The sequence below is a fragment of the Orycteropus afer genome, unplaced genomic scaffold, assembly GCF_000298275.1.
Source record: "Orycteropus afer afer isolate SDZICR_OR568_19922 unplaced genomic scaffold, OryAfe1.0 scaffold00034, whole genome shotgun sequence".
Classification (NCBI taxonomy): Eukaryota; Metazoa; Chordata; class Mammalia; order Tubulidentata; family Orycteropodidae; genus Orycteropus; species Orycteropus afer.
The window spans coordinates 15,195,166-15,217,279 of NW_006921621.1; the positions used below are offsets into that span (position 1 = coordinate 15,195,166).

The following is a 22,114-nucleotide window of genomic DNA, read 5'->3' on the forward strand; positions in this document are numbered from 1 at the left end:
GCTAACTCTTCTCTTTCCCATTCCTATCTTTCTTATTTGGTCAGGCGTCATAGGCCACCCCTTTTGAAGAATGGCCTCCTTGCCTTCCCCACGCCCAGCAAATTCTGGAGCTTTAAGATACTCATAAAAGTTGTTTATTGAACCTCAGCCTTCCTGGCTTCTCCAATAAAATGTTGTCTCCCATACCATCAACTCTTCTGTACGCATGAGGCCTAGACACTGGGTTGCAGGATGGGTAGTGTGTGTGTGTGTGTGTGTGTGTATTGTGGTAGGGGGAGGAGGGTACATTGCCCTACAGAGTGCCTGAGAGGTAGTGGGACCAGCCATAGGAATGAAGAGCTCTGTTCTTCTGGTCCCCTGGTCCTGGCATTGGGCAGCCCTCTGTCCACACAAGGGACGACATGTCTACCAGCTAAATTGGTACCAGACGTCATCATAGGACAGTCCCTTTCTTTAGCACCATCTCTAGAAGAAGCATCTTCTTCGGCATTTCATTTGGGTATGACAATAGAGCCTGTTGTGAAGTCCGCTAAGAGGTTTCATTATCCCATTTGTGAGATGAACAGACTGAGGCCCAGGAGGGGAAGCCACATGCCCAAGGTCACACAGCAAATCAATGATGAAGCTGGGATCAGAGCCCAGGACAAACAAAGTGGCTTCCCATCCAGGGTTCTCCCCACCCAAGGGGCATCTTTATTCACAGAATCTCCCCAGCCATGAGAAGGGGGCCCAGAATTTTCCAGCTGCCCACTACATTCTGGAAAGTTGCCCTGTTGCTGGCAGCAAAACAGTCAAGGCTGGATGAGCACAGGTTGGAGGCACCAGTGGCAAGTCCAGCCCTGGGCAGAGGGCTTGATGCCTCTGGCCCTGGCAACATGGCCTGCCCTTCTGCTCTTCCAGACCCTGCTGCAGAGCTTCCATGGAAGGCCTGCCTCCAGTCCCACTCAGTCTTGGGACTGCTTCATGTGCACCTCTTCTACCTGAAGGCTGGATAGGGCACTGGGGAGAGAAAAGGTCATGAGCAGAGCAGGTTTAGCCCCTGAGCTTAACCACCCAGCCTGTCCCATCAGGGCTGACCCAGGGCTTTCCTCAGCCCCTGGTATGCAAACACATATACTCCCACAAGTGACTCACACACATGCTTGTAAACATACCTGATGTGTAGGCATACCTGAGTATTCACACAAACACGTCTTCATGATGATCTTGGAGTATTTGTGTACATTCACATGTATGGACTCATAGATACTTTTACACACTCAATTTATATACCCCTGGTCATATACCCTAAAACATACTCAACTGTGCACACTTCTATACAGACACTTAGAACATATGTCCAAACACCTTGTCCTCTCTGAATCCTAATGTGTGTCACACATACCCACATGCATGTGCTTACACATATGCAGACACAGTCATATGCACACACCTCTTTGTCTCCACATCCTGGATGGTCTCTGGCAGTTGTGCCTGCCTTGTCTCTGGGAGCAGGAGGGCAGTGCAGGCAGCCAGCAGGGCAATTCCTCCATAAACGAGCTTGGGAAGTAGTAGCCACACTCCATCCAACAAGGCTGCCAGAGGAGCCAAAGAGCCCCCTAGCCGGCCCACCAGTGCTGTCAACCCCATCCCTGTCTGTCTGTTCAGAGAGAGAGGATGGGGGGGGTGTTGGTACCCATAACTATTTGGGGTCATGCCTCACAGAGCTTCCTTCCCAGACTGGCAGGCCCTGGAACCCCTTTTCTCCAGATATCTAAGAGAGGTGGGGCTTCCTTTAGTTGATCTTTTCCACATTCTTAATTCCAATGAGGTACCATCAAAGTAATCACTGAAGGAGAAGTCATGAGAAAGAAGGTGGGGAAAGGGTAGTATAGAACAAAGAAGGCCAGCAGTTTGTACCTAAACCAAACCCACTGCCATGAAGTTGATTCTGACTCATAGCAACTCCCAAAGGGTTTCCAAGGCTGTATATTTTTACAGAAGTAAATTGCCTCATCTTCCTCCCGCTGAGCAGCTGTGGGTTTGAACCACCGGCCTTCTAATTAGTAACCAAATGTCTTACCCACTGTGTCATCAGAGCTCTTTGCAGCTTGTACAAACCTTGCCATATTGTTAGAAGAAGCTCAAACCTTTCTAAACATACCCAGATGCCTAAGAAGCCTCCTCTCTGAACTTGCCACTTTCTAGAGTCACCACCCAATAGATAGCTGAAAAGTCCCCAGACCTTATATCCAGAGACAACTCCCAAGGGAAGCTCTGCCTCACTGGTAGTGAATGGGGTGGGGTAGGCAGGATGGAGCTTCCTGTGACTTGCTTGACTTGGCTCAAGAACACAGTGCATAAAATGAAATGCCGTCTCGCCTTCTCCCAGACTCATCAAATACAGACAACCCCTGATTACCTCCGTATTCTGGATATGGTGTCAGAATTGGGTGAGAAGGATTGAAGTGCACTGTGTGTATGTAAGAGAGCCCTGGTGGCACAGTGGTTCAAACTCTTGGCTGCTAACTGAAAGGTTTGCAGTTCAAACCCAGCAGCCACTCGACTCAGTAGGAGAAAGATGTGGCAGTATTCTTCCGTAAAGATTACAGTCTTAGAAACCTGTCCTATAGAGTTGCTATGAGAATCGCCTCTAGAGCTATGGGTTTTTTGTTTGGGTGTGTATGTAGGGACGATGGTAAGAGATGTGACTCTCTCTCAGGAGCCCCTCACCTGAGCACGGTAGGGTACAACTCCGACGTGAACATGTAGGCAGTGGTGAAGGCAGCTTCACAAAAACCTTTCCCCATCACCTCCAGGGCGGTGCTCCAGAGCCCCATCTCTAGCAGCAAAGAAGTTCAGACAGTGAGCCGGCCTTGAGGGAGAGCGAGGGCTTCCGGGATAGGAGGTGGAGTCTCGGAACAGTGGGCAGAACTTAAAAGGGCTAAGAGTCCCAGCTCTCCAGGAAAGGGCGGGGTTCCGGAGAGTGGGCGGGATCCCAGGGCGGGGCCTCACGGGTGTGGGCAGGGCCTGTGGGGGCGGGGTTCACCCGAGGTCACCAGCGTCCTAAGGCCCAAAGCGAGAGCTGCGCCCAGAAGCATTCCGGCCTGCGTGAGGCGCCGTCCGAGGCGGCGCACCGACAGGTAGACCAGCAGTTTGGAGGGTAGCTCCACGACCCCGAACAACAGCTGCGTCTGGTACAGGTTCAGTCCTAACCCCGACACGTTTAGGCTCAGGCCGTAATAGGAGAAGTTCACTCCAAACCTGGAGAGGATCATGATGCCACTCAAGGGGCTCTCCTTCGCAACCTCCTTTTCTTCTCTTCTCCCGGAGCCTTAGTGGAACCACCTCCTCCCCTTCAGAGCCCGAGGCCTAGAGTCTTCCCGCTCCCTGTAATCTTCCCTAAGTATGCAGCACGTCCCACAATCCAAAGCCTTTATCCTGATCGCCACAGCAATCCTGCCAGGTAGGAACTGATAGCATCCCCATTGTACAGAAAGGCTGAGTAGTTAAGTCACCTCTCCAAGGCTACACAGAGCCTGAATTTGAACCCAGTTGTCTGTGATGCTTGCTTCATCTTTCGACCTCACCCAGCCAGATCTCCCCAAAAGCTGATCCTCCTACCCTCCACAGGTAGGGTTCACTTGTCCTTCATCCTCACACACAGCCCCATGCTGGTGGCTGTCCCCCACCAGCCCAGCCAAGTTCAGCCCAGCCGTTCCTCACCACACCACCATGCAACACAGTGAGATGTGTCGGAGCCGTGGTGTGCGGAACAGGTCTAGGTACGAGGGTCTTTGTAACACTCGCTCCCCGGCAGCCACCTTGCTCAGGGCCTAGAGAGGGAGGAGGCAAGGTTGTGAGATCAGAGTTGACTATGTGGCCTCAACAGGCCACATTGCCCTCCCTGGATCTCTGGATCTCCCTTCTGCAGGGGTGGCAGGTGGAAGGGGTTCATGTGAGAGCCGAGAAAGGTGGGCCCTGAGTCAAGAATGTGGGTGGGACATCCCAAAGAATTTGGAACTTTCCATGGGGGTCAGGAACTTTTCCCATCACGTACAGTGGACCCTCATTTGACACAAGATACATACACATACACACACACACCCACATTCACTCTCACCTCCTGGCTAAGGTCATCTTCCCTCACAGGCTGCCCATTGAGTCTGGCACAGCGGAGCAGGTACCTATGGGCTTCCTCTACACGGCCCTGGGTCAGAAGCCAGCGGGCAGACTCAGGCACCCACCTGGGGGAGAGGCACAGGGCCCTTCAGCCAGCAAATTGGGTTCTGAGACTCGCTCATGACAACCCAATGCACATCTCCCTCCTAGTCCTACCCACAGGCTGTCAGCCTCCAGACACTTGCTCAGGCAGCCCCTCAGCTGGAACGTTATCTTCTCCTTCACACGCACCTGATGAACTCCTACGCATCTTTTAAAGCAGTTCAGAAGCCACCTTCTCCCAGACTTCCTTGTCTGGGCCTGAGTCCCCCACAGCTTCGACCAACCCTGCCCTACTGAACTGAATTGGCCTCACTCTTAGGACCTTAGCCCCCATGGGTGGCAGAAGGATATAAGATGAAGGAGGGGCCATCTTTGGGAGGCAATGAAATGTCCACCCTGCCTGGCTTCCCAGCCTCCTGCCAGGGATTCTCCCACCCCCTACACTGGCCCTGCTCGCTCCCCCACCTCAGATTGTGCCTGACTCTGTCTCTATGTCTCTCACTGACGCCTGCTTTCTCTGTCTCTTTCTCTATCGCCGTTTGTGCCTCTGAATGTCCCTTTCAGCCTTGGCCCTCACTGTCGCTCACTGGTTCTGTCTTCTTTCTTTCCGTCTCTGTGTCTTGCTCTGTTTCTTGCTGTCCTGTGCAGTCATCTTCTGCCTCCAGCTCAGTCTGTCTGTTGGTCATTGTCTCTTTGCTTCTTTTTGTCTCTTGGTCACTGACTCCAGTTTTTTTTTTTCTCTCTCTCTTTCTCTCTATCTTTCAGTGTCTTTAAATCTCAGTCTCTGATTAATTCTGTCTCTGGGTTCCTATATCCCCAACTCCCCAGCTGTCCCAGGGCCTCACCAGAAGCTGAGGATGCCTGGGACACAAGGCAGGGTGACAGCCAGCAGAAGCCATCGCCAGTCTCGGATCAGGTATCCGACCAGTGCCAGCAGCATTACACCCCCTGTCCAGAAGGTGCTGCTCAGGACGCCTGCCACGGTGCGGTGTTCCACGTCCAGCCACTCCATCTCTGGGCCCGGGGAAGGGACCAGAGTCAGAAAGATAGTAGGTGGAGGCCAGATGGGCTCAGTTTCACTCTTGACAACTATTCCCTCCAGCCCTGTAGGCCCTATCCATCCCTTTCCTGTCTTACCCAGTGGCAACACGATGATGGTAAAGCCAGCCAGAGCTGTGCCAGTGAGGGTGCGGGTGATGGCGAACATGGCATAGTTGACAGAGGCTGCAGATGCCAGGCTCAGCACCAGGGCACTCACATAGGCCACCAGTAGTAGGCGGCGGCGCCCAAATCTGCAAGGAAGTCATGCAGGGTCAGCTCCCCTACGGAGGGGAGGTCCCAAGACAGAGGCAAACTAGACCCATACCCCTGCTGGTAGGAGGGAGTCCTCCCACTGCCCCCCACCATTGGCCCCACACCTCACCCCACCTATCAGCCAGGTATCCAAAGACCACAGCCCCCACCAGCACACCGGCGAAGAAGAAGGTGGACGTGGCTTTGTTCAGGCCTTTCTGCTCACACACCAGGTCCCACTGCAGGGACAGGCAAGGAGGGGCTCCAGTGAGCAGAGACCCCCTTCCAGCTGGCACTTGCCCCTGCTATCCAGACCCTCAGGCTTTCTGAGCTCAACTGAGCCATCCCCCCTGCGTCCATACCAGATATTAAACCCCCAAGTAGTCATCTCAGCCTGCGAATAAGACACTATGCCCCTCTTCTGTACTGAAGCCCCAGCTTCTTCCCATGGCCAATGGGAGGCCTGCTTCCATCCTAGAGAGACTCAGCCCCCATCAGCACCCCACACCCAGATGGGTTATACAAATCCCAGATGTGGGGCCTGAAAAGAGGATGAGGGAGAGAGAGCCCTCTGCTATTTTTCCATCACCTTCTGCAGAAACACCCTTCTCAGCCCTCTGTCCCAAATTTGTACAGTTGTCTTAGCCCTTCCCTGCCTTCATTGCCTCTCAATTTAATAACAGCAGCTCCTGAGTATGAGCTGTTACTACAAACCAGGAGCTAGGCTCAGTGCTTTCTATTCATGGACTTTATCTACTGATGGGTAAACTAAGACCCATGGAGGTAAAGTAGTGTATCTAATGCCCACACAGTAACCACCCCAGGCAGTAGGAGGCCCATCCCACTCACATGTCCCAAACCCCTGGTACCTCGGTTGCAATGGTAGAAGAAAACTGCGAGCGGTCATACTCCCAGCCCTGGTGACAGGCCACTGTGAGGGGCTCCCCCTCAGGCTCCCCAAGGCTGTGTCCTCCTCCCCCCAACGTGGTGTTGGAGAGGGGGCGGGGATGGATGAAACGGAGGCAAGAGCTGAATGTGCCATCAGACTCCCGGGGCAGGTGGGCCTCTAGCCACTGGTCCTGGTGGCTGAAGTTGTCCGGGGCCCCAGGCAGGTTACAGTGGTGAGCAGGCACGGCAGCCATGAAGATGGGCAGGAGGAAGTGCATGGGCAGCAGCAACCGGGGCAAGGCCAGTAGGGCCACATTCCGCAACTGGAAGGGTCCAAAACCACCCACCTGATGCAGCAGCTCCTCGAAGGCCATGCCACTCACCCACCAGCTGTGCCCGGTGCAGACTTCCTGGTGCAGGCTCCCTCTCAACCCGCACAGCTCAACCCGCCTCCCACTTGGACCCTTGGACCCTGTGGGTGGAACGGGATGGACTGATGAGTGAAGAGCCTGCAGCTAGAATCCAGTCTGAAGGGCTGGCCCAAGACTAGGCCCTCCCTGGCCACCCAGGCCTCTAGGGACCCTAGCCCACCTGGCCCAGTGCCTGGGGGGAGGGACTGCTGTCGATTCAGAGGTCACAGACTCTGTGGCTCTAAGGCTTAAACATCAGTGCTCAGAGACAGGCTGGGTAGCTTGGCATGTAGGAGGTAAGCCCCCAACCCCTCAGCCAGCAAAGCTCCAAGAGTAAGAGGAGGGAGCCCTGGGCCTTGGTGTCAGCTCTCCTTGGATGCCCTTTGTCCTACAAGGCTTCAGGTCAGCCTTGCCTCTGCAGCCCCAGCCTGGCCAGCAGCCTAGGCTTCATGACTGAAGGTTAGGTCCTTACCAAGTGAAGGGCCACAAGGCCTCCCAGTATCTCTAGGCCTTCACCTGGAGTTTATGCTCTAGCCTGAGATAGACTAGAACCCCACCTGGGAAGCCTGTCTTCTCTGGGACCCCAGGCCCATCACCCTTTACTTCCTCTCTCAGGAGCTCTCCCATACACAAGGACCCTCTTGCCTGCCCCGACCTTCCATCTTCAGGAGCTTCCCAGATTGCCCCTTGGGGAGCCTCTGCCAAAGTCCTACCATAGATTTCTGCAATGCCTGAGACCCAGGACTTGCCCCTTCAGTCTAACTCCTTTCAACCCCTTCTTCACTCACCCACCACAAAGACTGTTTTAAAACACAAATCGGACAGGGTCACATCTGTGTTTAAAACCCATCACCACTTCCCACTGCTGGAGGATGGAAGTACAGCTCTATAGGACCAGTTCTACTTCCCTACACCTGGCTACTCACCAACATGCCTCCTTCACTCCAGTTCCCCAAACACACCAGCCCACTGGCACCTCACACCTCCATGCAGTCCTTTGGGCAGCATTTTTTTTTTTTTAAAAAAAAGCACTGCCATCAAGTTGATTCCAAGGCAGTAAATCTTTACAGAAGTAGATTGCCTACTTAGCCTTGTTTTGTGGAGTGGCTGGTGGATTTGAACCACCAACCTTCTGGTTAGCAGTCAGATACCTTAGGCACTGTGCTACCCGAGCTCCTTTGGGCAGTATTAGCCTCCCCCTTATTTACCTGAAAAGCACCCAGGCTTCCCTAGAGCCTAGTATGGGGGTGAGATACCACCTATCCTCTCATCCACCTGTCATTCCCCTCCTTTAGTAGTATATAGTCATTATTTATATAAATATATAACGTGCCATAATACTTTGCAGCTCTTGAAAGGTAAGTTTAGTGTTTTATAACCACTTTTTTTTTATTGTGGTAAAAATACAGGTAACAAAACATTTGTATAGTTCAGTAACATTTCCATCATATTGTGCAACCATCACTATTGATCGTTCCCGAATTTTTGCATCACCCTTAACAGAAACTCACTGTGCCCTAAATGTGTCTTTCTTTCCCTCTCCCTCCTGCCCTGGTGATCACCTACAAACTTTGATCCTGAAGGATAAGTTTTGAAGCCATTTATCTCAGTGGCCCATCCAGCAGCTCCACAGAGGGACAATCTGAGGTTTTTCCACAGCCAGGAATGAGCCAACCCCAGGCATTGGCTGTGGTGCCTTAGTTTTCGCAATGGAAATTTCTTTAATGCTTTAATATCAGAAATAGTTGATAATCGTACAGTAGACACATTTCCCTCTTTGCATTGGTTCATAGGAAGCTCAGATCTAAATTTGCAGTCTTTTATCCCGGTGAGCAATTTGGCAGTCATTGTACCCCTGCCTTCATTTTATCCCTTGCCCCCCATATGGCAGATCTCCTTTCTGATGTCATGAGGGGGTAACAATGAGCTTGATGCTTGGAGCTACCCGAGCTGATCTCAATTCTTCTTATGGTCTTTACTCATGGTCTTGACTCAGTTGGAAAATCTCAGTAGGCTCCAGTGTCTGATGATCAGAGATATAGCACGCCTCCACATCTCCACAATGGGCTCTTTTCTCCAGAGCATACCCCAGGGGCCCCTCTTTACTAACAAAGGCTCCTCCAGCTGTCCTTGATCCTGTGGCTCCCATATAGCCCCTGACTGAGGAACCTTGGTCAAGCCACTTATCTCTCTGTGTCCTTTCAGATTTTTCTTTGACCACATGACAGGGTAGAGAAATGTCTCCTTGGAGGAGGTTGGGGAGAAGGTCTACTGGGAGCTAGGCAGGTCCTCACCTGAGGAGCATCAGGTCATCACTGAAGCCAAGCCTTGGTTGGCCTCAGGAGTTAGGTATGCCTAGTAGGTCTCAGGTCCCAGGGAGAGGTGGACGAGTAGAGGGTTCTTTCCAATCCCAAAAAACTATTCTCCTTGGGTTTGCCTACTCATGCCTAGGGCCTGATCCTGTTGCTCCTTCACCCCTCTCTATCCACTGCCTGACTCATACCTGTGACCCACTACACTGAACCACATGTTCCATCTATTTGCCCATGTTGCTCCCTCTGCTGGGAATGTCCTCTCCTCTTCATCTGGCCAACTCCTGTTCATCCTTCAAGAACCAATCCAGGAGTCACACCCATCTAGAGGTCTCCCTTAAAGCTCCCAGTCTGGTGTGGGTGTTCCCTGAACCTCCCGTATCAGGCATATACCACCTTGTCAGGTGAAAGTCCTTGAAAGCATGTGGGGCTTTGTCTCAATGCAGATGTCTGGCATAGACTCTGGTATTTGTGGAGTTCAGCAAGAGTTTGAGAATTACTTGAATGAATCAATGATTGAGTAAGTGCTAGCTAATGAGTGAATAACCTGAGGGTAAAGTAGAGGGGTCAGCAAAAAAGGGGAAGACTCTCAACGAGATGGATTGACACAGTGGCTGCAATGATGGGCTCGAGCATAGCAAGGACTGAAGATGGCACAGGACCCGGTAGTGTTTTGTTCTGTTGTGCAATAGGGTAGCTGTGAGTCAGAGCCAACTCAACAGCACCTAACAACAACAACCTGAGGGTATTCTTTCCCTCAGGAGCCCTCAATAATAAATCAAAGAAATTAAAAATAAACATTTTTCATCTATCTGAGTATACTGGGAATTTCCCCTAGAATCAGACTTGCAAGAATAAACAGAGATCAGAGCCAGGATGCTCATGTTAGCACTGTTTGAAATAGTGAAAAGCTGGAAAACCTCTAATGAAAAATCAGTATCAGGCTGGTTAAATAGATTATGGAATATTCATGAAATACAATACTATGTTGCCATTAAAAAGACCATGTGGATCTTCATACATTGCTGGTGGGAATGTAAAATGGGCAGCTGCTTTGGAAAAATTTGAAAGTACCTCAAAATACAGAGGAATACAGAGTTGTCATATTATCTAGAAATTCCACTCCCAGGCATATACCCAAGAGAAATGAAAACACACATCCACACAAAAACGTGTACAAGAAGTTTGTAGCATTATTCAATTATTCATAATAACCAAAAAGTAGCAACAGTCCAAATGTCCATCAACGGATGAGTATATGAACAAACTATGTCATATCTGTACAATGGACTATTTATTAATCAGTAGTAAAGAGGAATAAAATACTGATACATGATACAACATGGATGAACATTGAAATCATTGTTAAGTGAAATAAGCCAGTCAGAAAAGATCACGTAAGAGTCCATTTATATGAAATGTCCAGATAGGCAAATGTATAGAGACAGAAAGCAGATTAATAGTTGCCCAGAGCTGGAGGAAGGGGTACTGGTGGTGCTAACTGAAAGGCTGGTGGTTTGAACCCACCTTGCAGCTCCATGGGAAAAGGACCTGACAGTGTGCTTCTGTAAAGATTACAGCCCAGAAAACCCTACGGGACAGTTCTGCTCTGTCACATGGGGTCACTATGAGTCAGAATTGACTCCACAGCCCTTGACAACAGCAGAGCGGGAGGAGTGGGGGAAATGGGGGTGATTACTAATGGATGTGCAGTTTCTTTCTGGGGTGATGAGAATGTTCTAAAATTGATTGTAGTGATAGTTGTACAACTTTGTGAATATACTCAAAACAATTGAATTACACAATTTAAATTGGTAAATTGTATGATACATAAATTTTATCTCAATAAAGCTGTTTAAAAAAAAAAAAGAAGAAGAAGAAGGAAGATCTGCATTTTAAGGCATACTATTTGCTGGTCTGATGAACCTGGTGAGACTCCTGAGACTATGGCCCCTAGTTACCCTTCAGGTCTGGAACTGAACTCACTCCTGTGGCTTCCAGTTAAACAATAGACAGGCATATGGAGTGAACATTTACATCAGGTGTATACACTCCTTGGAGCGATTAATCGTGGAAGAATAGAAGGGCAGTGTTTGCACAGGGAGATAGCTCTGGGGGTGGGATGCATGGGAGAGAAGGACACAGGGAAGAGGTAACTACAGAGAGGAAGTGGGAAGAGAGCTGTTCCATTGTGGGGAATTTCAGTCAATGTCATGAAACAAAATGTGTATGAACTGCCTTATGGAAAATGAATTTGCTTTGTAAACTTTCACCCAAATCACAATAAAAATTTAAAAAAAAAAAAGACATTGTTGGGTACAAAAATCAAGCTTCAGAATAGTAGGTATAAATGCTCCTCTTTTTATTTATAAGAAATGTGTGTGTGTGTGTGTGTGTATGTATACATACATTGTTATGGATCAAATTATGTTCCCTATGCCTGTGGATTTAATCCTGTTTGGAAATAGAGGTTTCTTTGTTAATGTTAATCAGATCATACCCACGTAGGTGGGTTCTAAGTTTTACTTCTTACTTCCAAGTTATAAAAAGAGATTAGACACAGAGATACACACATATAGGAAGAAGACAGATGTGAGTATCATAAGCCAAGGAACCAAGGAATGCCAAGGACTACTTATAAGGAAGGAATTGACTACATTGAGACCCTGATTTGACTTGTAGCCTTCAGAATTGTGAGAAAATAAATTTCTGTTCTTTAAAGCCACCCACTGATGTATTTCTATCACAGCAGCAATAGGAAAATAAGGTGTGTGGGTGTGTATATTAAATTCCAACTCACTGCCATCGAGTCACTTCTGACTCATAGCAACCCCCATTGAGTTTCAAAAGCTGTAAATCTTTACAGAAGCAGACTGCCCCATCTGTGGAGCAGCTGATGGGTTTGAACCACTGACCTTCTGGTTAGCAGCCAAATCCCTTAACCACTATACCACCAGAGCTCCTTCACAAATATGTATATATAGAGAGAAAGTGGGAGTTCTAGTGGCATAGTGCCTAAAGCATTTGACTGCTAACTAGAAGGCTGGCGGTTCAAACCCACCAGCCACTCCTCGGAAGGAAGGTTGAGCAATCTACTTCCGTCGTGATACTGCCTCAGAAACTCAAGGAGGGGTCGATATGATTCAGATCCGACTAGACGGCAGTGAGTTTGGTTTTTGTTTTTTTGGATAAAGAAAGTGATGGAGCTATTATTGTAAACATAAAGGTCTAAAGTGATATATAACCCATGCTCGGGGGTTACCTCTAGATGGTCAGGTTCACAGACAGGGGCCTTTCATGTTTTATTTTATGTGCTTTTAGTATTTGCCTTTTTACTACAATCATGCCCTGCTTTTGACATTTTAAATAAGAAGGAAAGTAAAAGTTTGTGGGCCCCCACTGAAGACAGGTAAATAGGGCACTAGAGCCGTCAGGTATCGGCAGAGTAGGGAACGGGACCCAGGAGGCTGTGGTGGAGTTAGTTCAGGGTTGTGCAGATGCTGGATGTCAGAACTGCACCCAAGTGGCCTTCTTAGAGGGACAGCAGGACTTTGGAACCTCGGCCCTTCTACCTCCAATCCCAGGTGGGGCCAGGAGCCTGAGCTAGGGCATAAATTGTTTATGTATTGACTAAGTGTAAGATTCACATGGGTTGAAAATGCAGAAGATACAGCAAGTACCGGACAGTAAAATCTTCCTCCACTCTGCTCTCCTCCCCTGAGGCAACCAGAGACTTTCAACTCATCTAACCCTCTTTTTCTACACAACCATCGTTATTATTGTTGTTAGGTGCCCTTCAGTCGATTCTGACTCATAGTGCCCCAAATGACAAAGTAGAACTGCCCCATAGGGTTTCTTGGCTATAATTTTTATGGGAGCAGATCACCAGGTCTTTCTCCTGTGGAACCACTGGGTGGGTTGGAGCCTGTGGGTGGGTTTGAACCACCAACTTTTTTTTTAAAAAGTTGAGTTAGCAGCTGAGTGCTTACCCATTGTGCCACCAGGACTCCTTGTCTACACAAATCATTGTGTGTTAGTCATACTATTCTTTTACTTGGTCTTGGAGACTGTCTATAGGCATATACAAAGAGCTGCTTCATTCCTTTTCCCACCCCACGGGACCCCTGAGGGGGTCCCGTGGGGTGGATGAGTCATGCTCTCCTAACCAGTTCTGATTAACAGACATTTAGTTTGCTTCTCAACTTTTGCTTGTATAGGTCCACACTCTTTCTTCAGAGTCATTGGGGTCAGATTTATCTTGGCATTTAGATTTTAAAAATATATTTAGAAAATCAAAAAAGGAGCTCTGGTAGCATAGTGCCTAAGGCACTTGACTGCTCACCAGAAGGCTGGTGGTTCAAACCCACCAGCCACTCCTCGGAAGGAAGGTTGGGCAATCTACTTCCGTAGTGATACTGCCTCGGAAACCCAAGGAGGGGGTCGCTATGAGTCGGGTCCGACTCGATGGCACATAACAGCAACAATTTAGAAAAATAAGTCAGTGTCCAAGCTCATGTCCCATAATCAAAGGCATGAATATTCCCACTGCAAAACGTATGGTAAGTGGAATAAACAATGACTACAAATGGTCTTGTTAAGATTTTGGTACCAATTGAGTTTGAGCCAATTTAATGAAAAACTCCCAATTTTCAGAACTTTTGGGGGTTTACAAATTGCTGACAAGGCTCCATGGAGCTATACAAACAATGCTGCAATGACTAACTTTGGACACATGTAATCTTGCAAATGTACAAGTATAGACATATTTCTAGAAGGAGAGAGACTGGGTCACAGGTTATATGCATATGTGATTTTGACAGATTTTGTTCCTCCTTGCCTGGGAGCTGCTGAACTTCTCAATATTCCAAACACTGTCACAGTTGTCTGTTACCTTTGGGACAATGAAAATTTTTCCTTCCTCTGTCTCTGCACAAATCTAGATTTAGGGTCTCTGGCCAGCAGGGGAGTCAGCCGAGGGAGCTGAGAGTGCAGGTTTCACTGTCAGAGAGAGAGAGAGAGCAGGGCAGTCCCCCTCCTGTGTGACCCTCAGCATCCCTTTCCACATCTGTGAATTCAATGCCTGCTCTGTGAGGTGAAGAGCCCTCCTCACCTGCCCACCTACCTGCCCTCTTCTCTCCTCCCCTGCACCCTGTTACAAAGGGAAGAAGAGTCCAGGCCAACAGAAAGGTCCACAGGCTTTTTAATGATGTGATGGCTACTTCCCTTCCAAGACCCAATCTAATCGTGACAGCGGCTTCCAGGGTATGGGGTGGGGGTGGACAGGTGCAGGATGGGCAGAGGCCATGCAGTGACTTGGGGAGGAGAGGCTGTTACATTCTGTTTGGCGTGTAAACATTCTTCGGTGGCTTCCCCAGAGTGGGGCAGGACAACTCCTTGCCTTGCCCCATGCTAACCAGGGCTGTCCCTGGAGCTGAGAAGACTGAGCAAGCCAGGCTCCTGTGAGGAGCTGGAAGGGGGGAACCCCGTGCCTGGGGCACAACCCCTCTCCTATACCCCCTTCGTGCTTGGTGCAGTTGGGGAGGGAAGGTGTGTTCTGGTGTGAACAGACCCACGTCTAAGCCAGTGACACAGGCCATGTGATGGGGAAGTGCAAGGATGACACTCTTTTATAGAAGAGGTGCTCAGAACCGGGAGGGCCTGGTGGGGGGATGGGTGCTTTAGAGGAAAGAGGCTACAGCTGGGGATGGGGGTGCTGGGAGATGTGGTTTCCTCTGCCCTGGATCCCCGGGAAAGGAGCAGAATCAGTCCCCTCGATCCTGACCCACCCTCCCCCTGCCCCCTGACATTCAATGACACAGAGGCCTGAGATCAGTTGGGAGCCCTGGGAAGGTCGAGAATACCGAGAGCAGATGGAGTTTTTCCATCTCTGCCCAGCCCTAGTGCTGGATGAAGGAGGGGGGTGAGGGTAGGCCTGGGGCTCTCTCAGGCCCCCCCCACTTCCTCCTAACTCCAAACCAGGGTGTTGTTGGTCCTGGGACAGGGGTGAGGCTGGGCGTCCTACATTCACAATTCGGTTGGTGGCAAGGAGCAGGCCCAGGGCCTGGGCACCGCGGATGGTGCCCTGGTCCTCACCTGGCGCGAGCTGATTGTCATTTGGAGAAGCTCTAGATGGGAGGGAGTGGCCCCTTCTCCACACCCTCTGCTAGATCCAGAGGGCAGTAGAGGGTCTTGAAAGGGCCTCGGGTTGACAAGGAGGACTCTGTCCAGAGAGGTTTCCTGAGTGTTCCGGGAGCTTCTGCATCAGCACGGGATGGACCTCAAAGGCCACCCACTCTGGAGTCCTCCCCTGGGCTGGTCTGCAGAGCAGCCACCATGTTGGCATAGAAGCAGCTGCCTGAGCCTGCTGACCCTCCATAAGGGAGTTTTAGCTGGCCTCACAGGCTGCTCCTCGGGCCAGTTTCCTTGTGGGCATCCTTTCAGGTGATGGTGGCTGGACGCTTCCAGACAGCTGGGGCATGCTGGACCTTTCTTCTTCCCCTGGATGTCTTGGCTTGTTCTCTGTGGCCCAGGGAAAGACAGGAGGGGCTGGGCCAGGGTGCTAAGGATAGGCCTGCAGGGGGCCTATCCCAGATAGGCAGGGTTAGCTGTCCCTTCTGCAGCCAGGGTACTGCCGAAGGCAGATGGAGGCAGCTGAGGCTCAGGGTGAGGTGGGGTGAGCTATTTGGGAGCCAGAACCCAGGAGGAGGCCTCACATCCATTGATGGAGCAGCACAGCCCTCACTCTCTACAGGGATGGCACAGTTGCATGAGCTGCAGTGAGGGCAAGAGGGGACAGGCCAAAAGGTGAGCTGGGGGAGCGGTTGGGCTGGAACCCATCACGCAAGCATACAATCTGGAAGTTAGAAGGGCCTTTCTAACTTGAGTAAGAGGGCCAGCTGTCCATCTGTCTGCCTGTCTCTGTCCCCTCCTTCCCCCATTCACTATAGGAGATGGTAGCCTGACCCAGCCAGGACTGAGTCCCCCAGATCTCCTGAGAGCCATCGAAGAGATGATAGTCAGCCAGTCTCCACCTCCACTGAGCTCAGGAGAGGGGGAAGTCAGCTGAAACTGCAGGAGCAGAACTGAGGTTAGATGGCAAGAAGGAATTCCTGATGCAAAGGATCCTGAGCACTAGATCAGGGGGCCATAGAAAGGGGTGAAATCTCTTTTGAAGCCCCCCCTCCAACTTCCCATTGGGAAACACTTGCCCAGGAAGGCAGCCCACACACTTGGTGGTTCTCATGGAAGCTCTATCCAAACTTAGGGGAAAAGGTCTTTGTACTCTAGAGGTGCAAGGGAGCTTCCTTCAAGAATCACCTGCCCATTGCCTCCCCACTGGGGTGTCCAAAATGGAGTTGACTTTAAGACAGGTCAGACCTGCCCTCTCACACCTGAGTAGACTGGTGGCCCCTGAATCCCATCCCCTCAGTCCCCAGTCTGGCAGCTGAGAAGAGGCCTCCCCACCACCACCACTCCCAGGAGACTGTGGGGAGACTAACGTCTCCACTTTTGGAATTTGTGTCTGCTTCTCTGAAAAGGGGGAATCTGGCTGGAAAAGGGTTGAGAGGTGGGAAAGGAGCCGCAGGAGGTGTAAGCAGAGGTCCTTGGGGGTGCCTGGAGAGCAGCTGAGGCCTAGAGGGTGAGTGGGGCGGCCGAGAAGTGGAGTCCTCCGTGAAAAGAGGCTGAGCCTTCTCCGGGACGCGGAGGGAACGGTGTGAGCCTGGCCCGCTTGATCGGCGGCAGGGGGCGAAGGAGAGAAGAGAGAAGGCGACTAAGACCGCCCCACTCACCCCCACTCGGCGGCGCCCCCCACCAGCGGGGCCAGTGGGCGAGGCACCGCGTGCGCTCGCGCGACCTCTCCTGTGCAGGCGGGAAGCTGGGACCGCGGGTGGCGCGCGTCAGGCGCGTAAGGCTGTGCTGGGAGCTGTACCAGTGTGGCCGGCTGCGGGTGGGGGCCGGGATGAGGGTGGGGGGCCAGGGAGGGCTAGTCTTGCTGCGGAGAACCGCAAGCATCATGATCTGGCCCCCACCCGGCCCTCTGCGACTCCCGCCCGGCCTTTGGTTACTGCGCTCGAAGTTTGGAGTTTCCCTCTGGGTCCTTTCTTGAGGCCCCCCGGGGAGGAGGTGCCATCAGGCTGGGCCCGGGACTGCGGGGATCCCCGGGGTGGGGGGCCCGTGGGCCGGGCCTGGTGCGAGGGAGAGGGGCTTTCTTTGCGGGACAGGGACTGGCTCCTCGGGGACACGCTGGGATTGCGCGAGGCCGCAGGGAGGCCCGGACTGCGGGGGGCAGGAGTGGGCATGGGCGGCCTGACTCCGGCTCGGGTTCGGCCTGACCCCGGACCGCGGCCGAGGGGCTGTTTGGCGCGGAGTTCAGCAGCAATGGCCGACCCTGGGGGTTTCTGCAGCTGGAGCCTGCACGAGGAGCGGAGAGCAGAAGGCAAGAGGAAAGAAGACAAAGAAAAAAAAAAAAAAAAAAAAGGAAGACATTTTCAGAATCCTCCTGGGCGTAAAGTCAGCCGTAAAGTCCTATATCCTGCGCTGGACGAGACTGAAGAGACCACGGCAGGGATGGGTAACCTGAGGCCCGGTGCTCCATCCTCCAGAGCAGGACCTGTGGAGGCCACACACTCCCAAGCCTTTTCCAGGCTTTCTTTGACATCTGTGTCATTTTTTAAATTCTGATGGATTTTGCAAAGTTCTCTATAATATATCCATGTTTGCATTAATATGAAATAGCATGTTAATGTTGTCTCCCATCTCTTTAATGCTCTAGGTTTATCTTTTAGCTTCACAAGCCAATGGCACACCAGAAGCTGTGTGTGGATCCCGCTACTGCCCATTACCTTCCACATACCTGACCTCCCTGGCACCCCTTCCAGACAGCCTTTCTCTACCCACTCCTTTGAGCCCAGTGCCAGGGCTGGGGCCTGAGTCAGATGAAAGACTGAGCACAGTTGGGGAGGTAGTGGACAAAGCATGTAACTGAGGGTCCCTCCTAAGTTTCAACAGCCCCTGACCTTGGGTCTGAGGAAGCCCCTGCTGGTGGGGAACTTCCATGGTCACCCCCTGCCCACCCTGGGGTGGGAAGCAGTTTCTGACCTGCTGGTGATGGCTGTGTCAGATGCTGGAGCTGCGCCATGGAGTCTGCCAGGGGGTTGCTGAGCTGTGGCAGGTGTGGGCATGCGGATGCTGATGGGGCGAGGAATCCGGCTCCGGGTGGCTGCCATCCGTCCAGGCTTCCTAGGCACCGCGGGCTCGGAGGCAGGGGTGTCCTCCTCGGAGCCTGTGCCCGAGAGTGTCTCAGAAGCACGACACTGCTCCTCACTGGAGGAGGACGAGGCCCCTGAGGCCAGGCGCAGCAACAGCCGGCCCTGCCTCTTCTCCATCACCAACCGGGCCAGGTCCTGCTGTGGCCGTGCCCTCTTGCTCCACCGCTCTTTGGCTGACAGTGAGCCCGAGGGTTCTGAGCCTGTGTCCTCCTCGGACAGCAGGACAGGGATACGGCTCCTTGGGCGAGGGCCTGACATGGCATGGCGGCTGGGGGAGATGGTAACCAGTTTCTTGTGGCCTGGGTCCAGTGGGAACACTGGGGCTGGCCCATCAGCAAGGGCTGGGCCATTGGGCAGTGAGTCAGTGACCACTTCTGAGGGGGTGTCCCCAGGAGGGCCAGACAGGGCGAAGCTCTCCGTCTCAGCCCCATCTAGCCCTGTCAGGGTGATGCCGTTCTCCAGGGGCACCGGGGCCCCCTCCTCTGCAGCAGCCCCGTCAGAGGGCACCTCCAGGCTCAGCTCACCCCCAGGGCCAAGCTCCTCAGACCGCGAGGTTTGCCCACCGGAAGACATGACATTGAGGTGGGTTTTCTCTGCAATGTGCACAAAGGTCCTTTCAACTTTGGTGAAGGGTGAGGAGGTAACTGCTACTCCCCCTACCCCTGTGGTCACTGCCCCAGCCATCGGCCCTGTCCCGGGCCCAGGAGGCTTGGGCTCCGACTTGAGGACCGAGGATAGGGTGCCTGGCTCAGACACATCCAGCTGGCTGCCGGTGGGCTGGGGCCGCTCGTGCTGAGGAGTGAGAGCAGCCAGGGTGCCCAGGTCGGGGTCAGGAGCCAGGTCGGCAGTGACAGGCGACTTCTTCATGTCACCAGGGGAGACGAGCACCAGCGTTTTGGAGCCCTCCTCAGGCTCCAGGTCCCCGTCAGCCACGGAGGCCCGGCCCCTGGACTCCTTCTGATCATCGGCCAGCAGCGTGGATGGGGCACCCTCCTGGCTCCGGTCAGTGCTTCTCTCGCTCCCCTCACTGCTGGAGCCACTGCGAGGCCCCAGCACTTCCCCCAAGGCCACTGCCTCCTCCTCCTCCTCCTCTTCCTCCTCCTCTTCCTCTCCTTCCTCCTCTTCCTCCTCCTCCTCTTCTTCCTCCTCTTCTTCTTCTTCCTCCTCTTCTTCCTCTTCCTCTTCCTCCTCTTCTTCCTTGCCATTGGCTGGAGGCTGAATGGGAGCCAGTGGGACCTGGGGGGTGAGCAACATGTGCGAGAAGCCTACCCTCCGGACCCTGTTCAGCAGCCGTGCTCGTTCGCGGTAATCAGAGAGATCTCTCTTGAAGTCCTGGTAGGGCAGGCTCAGAGGCACAGCTCGCGGGAGACCGTTCACCTCAAATGAGGGCACCACGGAGAACACCTGCAAGGAGCACACACAGGGGCCCACTGAGGTCACCCACCCTCCTATTGCCCAAGAGGGACTTGACTTTTTCCCCAAACAGGAGACCCATATACCGTGGGGTGCCCACTAGTCTGTAAGCTTCATAAGAGTAGGAACGGGACTGCTTGCTTCACTGCTGTATCCCCAGAGCCTAGAATGGTCCCAGACACCTAGTACCAGTAAAACCAGTTGCTGTCGAGTCAATTCTGACTTGGCAAACCCATTTGTTCACAGTACAACTGCTCTCCATAGGATTTTCAAGTGTAGATTTTTCAGCAGTAAATCTCCAGCCCTTTCTTCCACAATGCTTCTGGGTGATTTTCAAACTGCCAACCTTTTGTTGTCGAAAGGCCAAGTATGTTAACTGCTTGCACCACCCAGGGCCTCTAACACCTAGCCACATCTCTGTTAAATGATTATGGCCATGCCCCAGATCCCCTGATGTCCCAGGCCTTGGTTCTAGTGGCTGTTCTGTCTCTCTGCTCTATGTTCCCCATTCCTCTCCTCATTCCCATCCCAGAGTCAACCTCCAGAGAGACAGTTAGTCCCCTGAAGTCAACAGCAGAAAGTGAGAACCAGAAGGCAATAGTGAGGCCATTTAGCTCAACCCTCCCTTTTACAGATGAGGACACTGAGCTCTGAGGGGACAGCAAAGTATCTGGGCTACTTCTTGAGATGGCTAGGCTGGCACTGGCCCTCCACACCTCCTCATAGGGCCCCTCAAGGCTTCCAGAACCTGTGCCCAACAAAGATAAAGTCAGGGCTGTCGTCCACCCCCTGAAGATGCAGTCTGGGCCCCCTGGAGCCCCTGGAGTCCCTGTGCCTCCTGGCCCCTCCCAGCCCTTCTGATCAGGAATTTGTCCAGCCCGGTACTCCTGTAGGAGTTCATGGTCAGCCTAGGAAGGGCAGTTTCTTTTGACTGGATTAAATTTCCTCTTTCAGGCTTCATGCAGAGCCCAGTACAGTGTGATGGCCAAACTTGTTCTTGGTTTGCCAGATGTCAGCCATTATCCCTTAGCCTCCTTCCTCCTAGACCAGAAGGGCTCACCCACTTATCGCAACCTCAGCTGCTGTGTCTTCTTCAGCTCTACCTGTTTCAATCCACAAACCGTTGCATGCACTGCCATGCACTAGGCCCTATCAGGGCTGACATGGTTTTCCTTCAGGCTGGGATGGTGGTTTCTATCTGATGGAGTCTAGCATTTTATTAGCCTTTTGAAACACACTGGGCCTTTGTCTTCCCGAACTAGCAGAGTGATCGCAGCCCACCAGACCAGAAGCCCCAGAGTCATCTTGATACCCTTTATCTTCAGGCCTCATCCAGGCCCCCAGAGAGTTTTGCCAGGTATCCCCTTAAATATTTGTATCTGCTACCCTAGCCCCATGGGCAAAGCCTTGTCCTACCTGGTTGTTACCAGTGGTTGCCACCAGCCTGTTCTCTCCAGTCCTGCACTGCCCATCTATCCTCCCTATGGCTGCCAAGTGGTCTTCCTGAAACTTAAATCTGGTCCCATCTTTCTCCTTCACACCCACAGTGGCCCCACAATCCTTAGAGACAGTTCCAAATCCTTGGATTGGCACATGAGCAGCCATAATCTGGCTCCTTCCTCCTCCAGCCTCACTTCTTGTAACACCTCCTGGTCTCCTACCCTGTGCTCCAGCAGACATCCTGATACCACCAGCAGTCAGGTCTTTGCCTAGGCAGTCTCCTCTGCCTGATGGTCCCTCTCATCCCCTCTATTCACATAATAAACCCCTACTCTTCCTCCAGGAGCCAGCCCAAAAGCTCTTCTCCAAAAAAGCATGGTGGTCTGCAATGCCTTCCTGCCCACTGCCAAGCAGGCTTCATTACCCTTTCCTTTCTTCATGTTTCCCCACATCTTCCCATCAGTGAGCCTGCCACCTTCCATCTGAGTGTGCTTATATGATTCTCTCTTCTGCTAAACACGGAGCTCCTTGAGGCTGGAGACCATGTTTAGTTTTTAATTTATTCATTCCTTGAATGTCTCTTGTCCCAGCCACTGTACTGGAAGCAGATGTAAGAGCAAGACAGGCATGATCTTTGTTTTCCTGGAGTGTGCATTCTCTAAATCAGGACAATAAAATGGGGATGACACAGACTTCACAACATGAACATAAATGAGGTAGTATAAGCAATGGAAGGAGACATGATGGTTGATGCAGTGGTTAAGTGCTTTGTTGCTAATCAAAAGATCAGTGGTTCACCCTTTGCATATACAATACTGAGTTGTCAGTGAAAGCAAACATGGGTATAGGGATGGATAGATGGGTGAACAAGCTAAACAATTAGGTA

The 22,114-nt window shown here is 52.0% G+C and overlaps 2 protein-coding genes across 2 annotated transcripts in view; both read right to left on the minus strand.

Annotated features, from left to right (window-relative positions):
* Nucleotides 1–944: 944 nt before the first annotated feature.
* SLC22A7 (solute carrier family 22 member 7) lies at nucleotides 945–6,758 on the minus strand. The gene is made up of 10 exons (XM_007936213.1): nucleotides 6,366–6,758; nucleotides 5,632–5,735; nucleotides 5,341–5,495; nucleotides 5,049–5,217; nucleotides 4,103–4,226; nucleotides 3,706–3,815; nucleotides 3,029–3,243; nucleotides 2,713–2,821; nucleotides 1,433–1,639; nucleotides 945–999 (listed from the first exon to the last, which is right to left on the minus strand). Exons 1-10 carry the CDS (start codon nucleotides 6,756–6,758, stop codon nucleotides 945–947), a joined length of 1,641 nt encoding a protein of 546 aa, XP_007934404.1.
* Nucleotides 6,759–15,003: 8,245 nt separating this feature from the next.
* TTBK1 (tau tubulin kinase 1) overlaps nucleotides 15,004–22,114 on the minus strand; it is a 48,445-nt gene continuing 41,334 nt past the window's right edge. The window contains exons 13-17 of the mRNA XM_007936311.1: nucleotides 18,206–19,779; nucleotides 17,131–17,518; nucleotides 16,897–17,048; nucleotides 15,129–15,231; nucleotides 15,004–15,009 (exon numbers count right to left, since the gene is read on the minus strand). Coding sequence (XP_007934502.1) covers nucleotides 15,004–15,009; nucleotides 15,129–15,231; nucleotides 16,897–17,048; nucleotides 17,131–17,518; nucleotides 18,206–19,779 — 2,223 coding nt within the window. The remainder of the gene's footprint in view (nucleotides 15,010–15,128; nucleotides 15,232–16,896; nucleotides 17,049–17,130; nucleotides 17,519–18,205; nucleotides 19,780–22,114) is intronic.

Coding starts and splice junctions, on each gene's coding strand:
- SLC22A7 (XM_007936213.1), bottom strand. CDS start 6,758: ATGGCCTTCGAGGAGCTGCTGCATCAGGTGGGTGGTTTTGGACCCTTC. Junction 5,736..6,365: donor CTTCTACCATTGCAACCGAG/GTACCAGGGGTT, acceptor CTGTCCCTGCAG/TGGGACCTGGTGTGTGAGCA. Junction 4,227..5,048: donor CCAGGCATCCTCAGCTTCTG/GTGAGGCCCTGG, acceptor CCTCTCCCCCAG/GTGGGTGCCTGAGTCTGCCC.